The sequence below is a fragment of the Marmota marmota genome, unplaced genomic scaffold (assembly GCF_001458135.2).
Source record: "Marmota marmota marmota unplaced genomic scaffold, marMar, whole genome shotgun sequence".
In the NCBI taxonomy this organism is placed as follows: domain Eukaryota; kingdom Metazoa; phylum Chordata; class Mammalia; order Rodentia; family Sciuridae; genus Marmota; species Marmota marmota.
In genome coordinates, this window is record NW_025999999.1 from 7,296,285 (window position 1) to 7,306,218 (window position 9,934).

General features: G+C 49.0%; 1 protein-coding gene and 1 long non-coding RNA gene across 14 annotated transcripts in view; one reads left to right on the forward strand and one right to left on the reverse strand.

The window, feature by feature from the left end:
* Positions 1 to 7,232, reverse strand: part of Oga (O-GlcNAcase) — a 54,495-nt gene extending 47,263 nt beyond the window's left edge. For 2 of the 10 annotated variants that reach the window (XR_007349124.1, XM_048807211.1), the window contains exon 1: positions 6,874 to 7,221. Coding sequence is in view for 8 of the 10 variants with exons in the window: in XM_048807211.1 (XP_048663168.1) it covers positions 6,874 to 6,946 (73 nt within the window). In the remaining 2 variants the exon portion in view is untranslated. Of the gene's footprint in view, positions 1 to 2,240; positions 3,190 to 6,873 lie in introns of those variants that run through there. The other 8 variants (XM_048807209.1, XM_048807210.1, XR_007349125.1 and 5 more) reach the window with 7 other exon arrangements.
* Positions 7,233 to 7,280: 48 nt separating this feature from the next.
* The window catches only part of LOC125617977, a 35,148-nt gene continuing 32,494 nt past the window's right edge, over positions 7,281 to 9,934 (forward strand). For 3 of the 4 annotated variants that reach the window (XR_007349127.1, XR_007349130.1, XR_007349129.1), the window contains exon 1: positions 7,281 to 7,833. This is a non-coding gene — a long non-coding RNA (uncharacterized LOC125617977). The remainder of the gene's footprint in view (positions 7,834 to 9,934) is intronic. The other variant, XR_007349128.1, reaches the window with a different exon arrangement.

Consider the following 9,934-nt stretch of genomic DNA (forward strand, 5'->3'; position numbering starts at 1 on the left):
ATGCCCAGCAAGCCCTTTTTATTTTGAGTCAGGGTCTTGCAAATTGCTGAGGCTAGCCTCAAATTTGGGATCCTCCTGAGTAACTACTATTATAAGCACATGATAAGTGCATGCCACTGTGCTGGCTGGGACCCTCCTTTTCCTCTTTTGCTCCCCCACTTTCAATTCTCAAAGACCTCGACCCAGCTGCATAGGGATTCAAGGGCCTAAACCAATCAGGGGTCTGGTGGGAAGCTCTGTTAGAAGTGTAGTGGTGTATTCCTGTAATTCAGCTACTAGGGAAGCTGAGGCAGTAGAATTGCAAGTTAGAGGTCAGCCTGGGCAGGTTAATGAGAACTTGTCTCAAAAAAAAAAAAAAATTCTAAAAAATTTTTAAAAAAGGGTTGTGGATGTAGTTCAATGGTAGAGTGCAACTGGGTTCAATGCCCAGTACTGTAAAATTAAAAACAAAACAAAACAAAAAAGTGAAAGAATAAGTTGTTTCTCAGGCTCTCCCTTCCCCCTCAGAGCCTTCTCAAGTCTTTAGGGCTCTGTGCCACTGACATTAGCTCTTCTTCACCCAAGGGAGTGAAATCTTAATGGAAACACCTCAATGAGAACTTAAGGCAGAACTGTCTTAGAGCATTAGTTTGGCCCTTCCCATGTCCCTTAAATCTCACCACAAAGATACTGCTATTATTTAGATGTTTACCTCCCACAGTACAAACCTGGAATAATATTGCCTTGTGGAGGAATCCACTCTATATACAACCCTATTTAAAAATTTTTTAGAATTTTTTTTTTTGAGACAAGGTCTCATTAACCTGCCCAGGCTGACCTCTAACTTGCAATTCTACTGCCTCAGCTTCCCTAGTAGCTGAATTACAGGAATACACCACTACACTTCTAACAGAGCTTCCCACCAGACTCCTGATTGGTTTAGGCCCTATACCATGTTATCCAGTCAGTGAAGACCCCAAAGCCCTTCTCTCAGTCCCCCAAACCCACTCCAACCCCAGCTAAATAAAAAGACACTGCAGCCCCCATCTGCATCAGGTGATTAATGACCTTCCTAGACGTTGGGGCTATTTTGGGTCCTGGAAGTCATGCCTGCAATGATTGAGAGCTGGCCCTGCCTGGCTCTGGAGCCATCTGTCACTGGAGACAAGACCAAGGAGGAGGTTTGGGGGATGCATGCTCCCCAAGAGACTTCTAAGCATGTCTCTGGCTCAGCCCCAACTCCCCTCCTTTCAGGGCGCACATGGCAAGAAGTGGCTATATACCCTGCCTGTACTCGAAGGGTTCAAGTAGGTAACCATAGAGAGAGCTAGAGAACTACAGATCCTAAAATGCTATGGGGCCAGGTTGTTTCAGTCTCTTTGAGGCCTAATAGAGAAGGGATTCTGGGTTCATAGGACTTGCGCACCTTGTCTGTGGACCACTTCCAGGTGGAAGTGTGCACGAATCTCAGCAGGACTATATGATACAATCCATACATCATAAACTCCACAAATGTCACACCAATGTACAACCTCATAAAAGCTGTACAAGTAACCTAGTGATTCAGGAACCCCCAACCAAACCCTACAGCATAACACTCTAGGTGATCCGAGGGATATGTAACCTCAGGATGCACAGCCCCAGTGATCACAATCACAGGGACACATAGCCTTAACAATGTACAATTTAGTAATGCACCGTCCCATTAATACAGATTGCCAGAGATGGATAAAACATGGATAGACAATCTTCATGCCATACAAGTCTATCCATCCTGTCATACATGAGCTCACTGAGTTCATATTCTAGTCCTATCTCAGGCTTTTTTTCTTTCTTTTTTTTTTTTTTTTCATTGATCCTTCATCTTAAGGCTCCCTTAACCTAAGCAATGCAATAAAGAGCTGTATGTACTTTTCCCTAGCTCAGCTGCAAGCTTCCTTTTTGCATGTCTGTGTCCTGTCCCTTACTTGAGCCTCCCCCAGTACCTTCAATAAGAAGCCCTGTCCTCTCCACCACCATGAGGGACCATGATGCCCCCTTCTCTTTTCTTCTTTGAAGAGCCCTATCTCTTCTTCCTGCTCCATAAGGAATCCTATCCCTTGCTCCACTTCTGTCAGGGATCTTGCTCCTTAAACCCTTTTCTTTGAGGGGTCCCGCTCCCTCCATTTCTGTGAGTGCTCTTTATCCTCCCCACTTCTATAAGACTCTCATCTCACTTCACTTTTTGAGAAGGCCTGCCTGCTCCCTTCCCTTCACCATACCTGGGGACAGGGACCCAGTCACCAGCTGGTAGAGGGATCTTGCTGCTTGCCCCAACGGGCTCCGGCACCTGCGGGGGCAGCGGTTCATGGTTCTGCAGGAGAGCTTTGTGGCCAAACTCCGCCCTCAAAGCCCGGGGGCGGTCTGGGCTGTCTCAGCCACCACCCAAGTGGGTTCTGTGTGGGCGGAGCAGGAGGACTGGACTGGCAGAGGTTCTCAGACCCTAGGACTCTTCCCACCTTCCCCTGGCTAGGGAAGAATGCTGGCCTCATCATTTGAAGGACCCACCCCCAAAGTTCCTAGAGCAGGTAAGGGCAGAGGGGCAGTACAAACTCCCCATAACCTTCTTTTGAAACATTTTGTGGAATCCTGGCAAGAAAGCCGGGTATGCAAGGGTTTGGAAAATGATCTGGTCAGGGAATAGACCTTTCATTGCCTCTTTTCAGCTCCTCCTCCTCCTGCGCCCCCCAACCCCCATTTTGCTAAGGGTAAGAGAACAGAGTTGTCATGGCAACTCCCCACACTTCCACACTTCCTAAACCAACAGGAGAAAAAGCAGGAGGAAGGAGAGAGGCCGGTGAGTTTATCCGAAGGTAAAGAGGAGGTGGCAGGGCTTTGCATCAACTTGGTATTTGCACCTAAATCCAAATAGGACTTCACTCACATTTTTTTTTTAATTATGTGGTACTAGGGATTGAACCCAGGGGAGCTCTACCACTGAACTACGTCCCTAGCTCCACCCCTTTTATTTTATTTTTTTTTTGGGACAGGATTTTTCTAAGTTGCCTAAGCTGGCCTCGAATTTGCAATCCTTCCAGGATCCTAAAATACTTTCAAACTCCTAGGAAAACCTACAGAAGAGATATAGTCCCAATGCTCTGACTGGGATCACATTTTTAGGGGGATTGAAATCATTATTTTTAGGTATTGGGGATTAACTAAAGGGCACTTTACCTCTGAGCTACATCTCCAGCCCTTAATTAATTAATTAATTATTGGTACTGGGGATTGAGCCCGGGAGCCCTTTACCACTGAGCTATGTCCCCAGCTCTTTTTTCAATTTTAAATTTTGAGACAGAGTCTTGCAAAGTTGCTGAGGCTGGCCTTAAACTTTCAATCGTCCTGCCTCAGCCTCCGGAGTCACTGGGATTACAGGCATACGCCACCATGCCTGGCCAAAAACCCTACATTTTAGAGGAGAGAATTACTTCTGAATTCTGTCCAGACCTTGCTCACTCAGGATATAGTTCCCACTCCACAAGCATGGTTCCTCTAAGACACACGGGGGCGCCCTACTCCCGGGAACGATACTCAGGGCTAGAGGCCCAGGAGCTTAGACCTGGCTGGTCAGGTCCCAACTCTTTCCTCATTTTCTGCTGTCCTGCATCTGCTTCGGCACTGACTGGGCTGTGCTGATCGCAGACTTTTCCACTCTGCGTCATTGCCAAACGGTTCCTCTGGACCCAGAAGACCGGAAGTATTAGGTGGTATATGGGGTAGAACTCGGATTTTCTTCCCCCTAAAAAGGTTCTCCCAGTTCTGAGCTTGGGAAGGAATGGGGAAAGATGGCAATTGGGGGTACCCAAGACGCCTTGAAGCACAAGTTTAGGGCCGCTTCTGGCGGTCTGATCAGCCAGGATAATGTGGAGGGGGACAGGAGACTACTCCCACATCTGATCTCAAGAATACCTACTGGAAATCCCTTTGGGAAAGAGGAGGCCTGGAGCCTTCAGCACCCGGACAAGGTCTCCTTTCAGGCTGCAGGGAATACTCAGAGCCACCAGTCAAGGTTAACATTAGTGTCCCCGACTCATTTGACACTCATTATAAATCCTCCTTCAAGCCAAGTGCAGTGGTGCACACAAGTCCAGAAACTTGGTAAGCTGAGGCAGGAGGATCACAAGTTCAAAGCCAGCCTCAGCAACTTGAGACCTGGTCTCAAAATAAAAAGGGCTGGGGATGTAGCTCAATGGTTAAACTTCCCCGGGTTCAATTCCTGGTACCAAAAAATAATAAGCTCTCCTTTGAGAGGCAAGGCCCCTGGTAGTTCTATTTCTACTTCTCAAGTCATGTGTGTAGTGCTCTACAATGAGGATGCTGATGACCTTAACAGGATTCTAGAGGCTCATCAGCATTTGATCTTTTTTTTATTTCTCTTGGGAGGCTGGCAAGTAGGCAGTCAGGAAGTTGTCCTACCCCCTTTTTGGCAGTCTGGGATTTAAACCTGGGGGCACTTTACCACCTAGCTACGTCCCCAGCCCTGTCCGCCTTTTAACTATTGAGACAGGGTCCTGCTGAGTTGCCAAGACTGGCCTCAAATCAGTGATTCTCCTGCTTCACCTCCTGAGCAGCTGGGATTACAGGCATGAACCACCATGCCTAACTAGTATTCCTACTGTACAGGTGAGAAAAGTGAGGGCCAGAGAGCGAAAGTCACATAGTACATTTCCATTCCTGACAGACTGTTATGGTTTGGATATGAGGTATCCCCCCCAGACTCCTCTTAATGCAGGAATAGTCAGAGGTGACATTATTAAATTATATGAGGACTGTAACCTACTCAGTCCATGGTATTTTGAATGGACTGACTACTGGGGCATGCCTGAAGATGAGTGACTGGGGGTGTCCCCTGAAAGGGCACATCTTGTCTGCAGCCCTTTCCCCCTCTCTGCTTCCTCATCCTCCCATAAACTGATCTATTTTCCTCAGCTGGGCTCTTCCCTCCATGATGTGCTGCTAACCTTAAGCCCAGAGGAATGGAGTCAGCTGTTTATGGACTGAGACCTCTGAAACTGTGAGCCCTAAATAAACTTTTCCTCCCTGAGTTGTTTTTGTCAGGTGTTTTGGTCACAGCTATGCAAAAGCTGACTAACACTGACCTAACTAAGGCAGTGAACCTTCAAATCCAAGTGCTTCCCCACCTCCACCCCACCTCCACCCAAAGTGGAAAATCAAGGCATGAAACAAACCCTAATGTGTTAATGAGGGTCTTGAGCCATTACAATTCTCAAAGATCCTGAACTGGCAGTGGAAACTGAGTTCATAATAGAACTGGATAGCTGAACTTTCAGAGCCATCCAAATCTGAAGCACATCTGGGAGAGGCACATGTGTCATTGTCTGACTCTGGGGCCTAAGTGAAGGATGCCCCTTCTCTGATGTTTTGATATTACAACTAGGTCCTCCCCAGGGCCAAAGAGCGGAGGAGTTACTTATCCTTAAGGTATTACATCCTAGTTCCCTCCCTCCTATTTAAAGGTCTTAATCTGAGCTCATAAGGAAGGACAAGGATCATGGCTTCCCGCTAACTCCCTGCTCAGAAGGAACAGCCTCCCTCCTCCCATTCTCAGTTGGAGTTCTTAAACAGGCTGCACAATGAGAGAAACACACATATATGGAAATGTACACAAGGTGACACAGTCACCTACACAAGCACATGGATCTACCTACCAAACCCAGGAATGCATACAAGCACAGATGTCCTGGTCTCACATAACTCCCCAAAGTGAGAAAGAAGTCTGGGCAGCCGAATGGTTTTGGCAGATGTAAGAGGGGACATGTAGCACTTCCCAGGCCTAGAGTTTCTATCCCTGGTTCTGGAAGGAGGCAAGAGGATGTGTTTTCTCTGGGGTTCTGGTGAATTTCTCAAAGGGCTTTTGGGGATTATAGGATTTTCATTTGTAAGAGTGATCTGAGTAATGGCGGGAGGGGGCTGATCCAGCACTAACCAAAGCCTCCCTATGGATGCCAGGTGCTAGAAACATAGGGTACACCTGGGTGTGAGTGTGGGCAGCTGCACACTAGAATCTCTCTTTGGGTCCACCTGGGCTATTTGCAGGAAACTTGGGGAAGCAGTGAGGTGCACTAAAGACTCCCTTCTGCTACAGGAAGCCAGAGAGGCAGCAGGATAAGTAACGGCATGGACATTCAGAGAGCCCCACAGCAGCCATCACACATGAAACTACACAATCAGCACCAAATGTTAAAATAATCCACATAATCTCACAATCACAAAATATACAACAACCCACTTTAACAACTGTTCATTCCAGGAGGTTCACAGTCCATAGTCTTATAAAGAGACATACCACCGTAAATGAAGCCCTAATACGTTGTCACATGTCACCTCACATAGAATCATACACTCAAAGCCTATAGTTGCACATACAACAAAGACACATGGTCAAAACAACTTAAGTACAACCAGCGTCCTACATAGCCTCATTCAAACATCAGACAAGATCATAAATTGCACTGCCACATGCACTCACACTGGTTGTCACCAAGCCCAAGGCACATGGCAACCAGCTGTGGGAGGTACACACACATACATAAAGCAGACACACATAGGAATGATAAGCGCTCACTCACGTAACACCTCCCACTCCAGACACACTCCCAGCCCTGTGTCACACACGCCCACACCTGCTGCCTCTCCACACCTGCCCCACTTGTCCCTCCACCCCTATGGAACTCAAGGCTTCAAACCCCAGTATCCAGTTGCCTAGACCAGCTGGGAGAGTGCCTGGGAATGGGGTAGAGAGCAGGTATGGAGCAAGTCAGGGTAGGAGAGGTGGAAGGGTCTGGGGGGATGGAATCCACCCTCCCTCCCGTGACCCCTGCGCCACTGACTCACCCGTGAGCTGGTCGTAAGAGCCGTCCAGATCTCGGGAATCGGACAAACTCTCCTTGCGGCCCTGACCCCGCATGGCCCCCGGCGCCCCACTCCCGCCTGGGCTGTGGGAGGGGGCGCCGGGTGGCCGGGATAGGGCGCTCACACGGCGCCCCCTGGCGGCCTAGGGCACCGTTGGGGCTGGGGACCGGGAGAGCCAAAGGTTGGGGGGCTAGTCTGGGGACCAGAGGGGTTCTAGGCCCAACCTAGGGGGTCCCGGGGCAGGAGCAGGAGGCTTGGGCGGCAAATGAGCGCAGAGCCAGAGGCAGAGTGGAGCTGAGCTCTGAGCAGGAGCGATCCGCCTCTCTCCTCCCGCCCCCTCCCCGCGGCTGTCACTGCCGCCTCCCCTCTTTGGCGCTGCTGGGATTGGCTCCCCCTACCTCCGCCCCCCACCCTCTACAGCTCGGGGGAGGCTCCGGTGAAAGGGTGAACTGCAAAGTGCTGGGAGGGAGACCATCTCCCAGCAACACCACCTCTAAACCTCAAGCCACCGATGTTGGGGTGCAAGAAAGAGCGGGGCCAGAGACCCCACTGTGAGGAAACCTCGCCCACAATTTTCAGACACCCTCTTCCCCTACCATCAGCACTGTCTGGTGGAGTCAGAGCCTGGGTTATGCCTCTGGGTTCCCTGTTCGTTTCTCCATGTCAGCCCCTATTTTGTTTGTTCCTCCTGCCAGTTCCAGCCAGTCCCCCGTCTCCACCCTGCTTCTCTCAGCTTCAAGTGGGAAGAGTATGCAGAGAAAAGTCCACCCGTTCTCGGATACAGGCGCTGTAGACAATTTTTTGTTGCCTCAAGTTCCAGCAGGATGCCACTCTCACTTAGGGCCCCCTGTCTGGATATCATCCATTCCCAGGGGGCCTTCTTCCCTGATCTAACAATGACCCTCTTGGCCATCCATGAAGATAAGAAAAACAGTGAACCAGGTCAGTTTCTCAAGACTTCCTTGCTCTTTTGTTCCTTTTTCCTTTCAACTTTTCTGCCCTTCTCTTTTGTCACCTACCCTATCTTAGATTCCTTGTTTTCCAGCAGATTTAGGGAGGTAGTGAAGGGTTTGGGGATCTGGGTGAGGACAGAGTGGACAAGTAATGCCCCTTTATGAAGCCCTCTCCACTTAAGATTAGCTCTTTTTCTGAAAGCAGGGACAGCACAGAGCTGGGCTCCCTTAGTCTCAATGTGTTTGAATTGCCCCCAGGATACTTCCTGGGCTCCTAGCCAAGAACACAGTCTCTGCCCCCAAACCCTGCCATAAGAATGGGTGGATGGTGTTTGGTGGGTCTTGAGAAGTGGCTTGCTGAGAACAAAAGCTTCAGCTAAAGTGACCCCAGCACATTTAATCTCTTCAACAGGATTTAATTTCCAACCACTTGTTTCAATCAACCCAGCAGGAATTGTCTTTTGGGAGCAATACCCTGCTTCTGGCTCTCCTCTGACTCTGCAGAAGCCTCCAAATACCTGGCACAGAGGCTGGGCATGGGCAACTCTTTTTGAGGTTGATTTCTGGGAGAGAATGGGAACTCCTGTTTGGAGTTCTTGGAATAGGTGTATGTGAAGAAATAAGGTCAAGAGATGGACTGTATCAAGGGAAGGCAAGGAAGTCCTCTGCTTAGTGACCCATGTCCTAGACCTGCCTTTCTTCACTTTATACGAAATGCTGGCAGGAATCCAGAAGGAGCCCAAAGGACTTGCTGACATCAACACAACAAAGTTTGGAGATAAGGGAATTGTATTCTGCCTTCTTCCATCCAGAAAGCAAGGGAGGCTACAAGTGTCTGAGCTCAACTGTCCTCTACTAATGCCATGACACTCAGGAGGAGAGTTAAGGACAGGTAGGGGTCTCCTAGCCAGATGGGACCAACACCTGGGAGATTACCTTAACTCTGTCTCTGAGAATTGAGTCTGGGCCACATAGATTAAGGGGGTGGGGGACACTAAGAAGATTGTCCCACACAGATCAATTTTTAATAACTTCAATTTGCTACCAGCTCCAGATCCAGCTGTTCTGGGGTTTATCACCTTGGAAAAAACTAATGTCACAGGCTGAGCTATCCATACAGTGATTAGTGATCAAAGAAGACCCAGTCCATGATCTCTTCAGATCATACATCTAGGCATGGGAGTCTGTTGGTGGATTCTCTGAAACTAATGCTTATCTGCTCAAAGTTGGAGCCACAACTCTGGTTCCCAGGGAGGGCAAGTATACCAAAGAGATACAGGGCTAACTGGATAACAGCTAGGGAGGTCTCACACCTGTTCTCACAGCTGGATTTCTGCACTTTATCCAATTATTTCTGTGCCTGCTTGCTCCTTGCCATCCTAAGGGCTTTAGAAAGGGAGAGTCTTATAGCAGCAGCTATTTTGGAGGTAGCTGTGGAGTTAAAAAAAAAAAACCTACAATGGTCCTGTGGAGGCTATACAAAGGAGGAACCACAGACTGACTTCCCGAAGATCAGGAGATTTGCCCATGGTCCCACCCAGAATATGGGTAGATAGGGTGAAGGCCCTATACATAATGCTCACCTGGCCTTTTTCAGATGGAGGGCACCCTGCTCCCAGCAGGTTCTCTCCCTCTCAGGGGCACCGGACCATAGCAGGAACAGATTCCTCCCCAGAGGAAATTCTTAAGCAGGCTGGATGTAAACAACAGCAGGGTGAGGGGGTGGAACATGTGGAGGGGAGCTCAGCAGAGGCAGGAGAGGCCCCCAGTGGGAGGGGGTGGCTGAGAAGATGGGAAAACTGCTGGAAAGGGAACCAGCAAAGTAGGCACTTTAAGGGCTCCAGAAAACCTGTCAATGTTTATTTTGTGCACACCCTAAAGACAGTTTAAACCAAACTAAAAATGCAAAGCTAAGGTTGTAAGCCTTTTATGCTGATGAGTCAATGGGCTGGAAGGCAAGGGAAAGCTAACAGGTATTTCTGGTGCCAAAACTAAAATTCAGAAAGTGGTGGCCAGACAGTGAGCACTGCGTAGATTCCAGCCTCCAGTTTCTTACAGGAATCGACTTTGAATTGGGGGGGGGGGGGAAG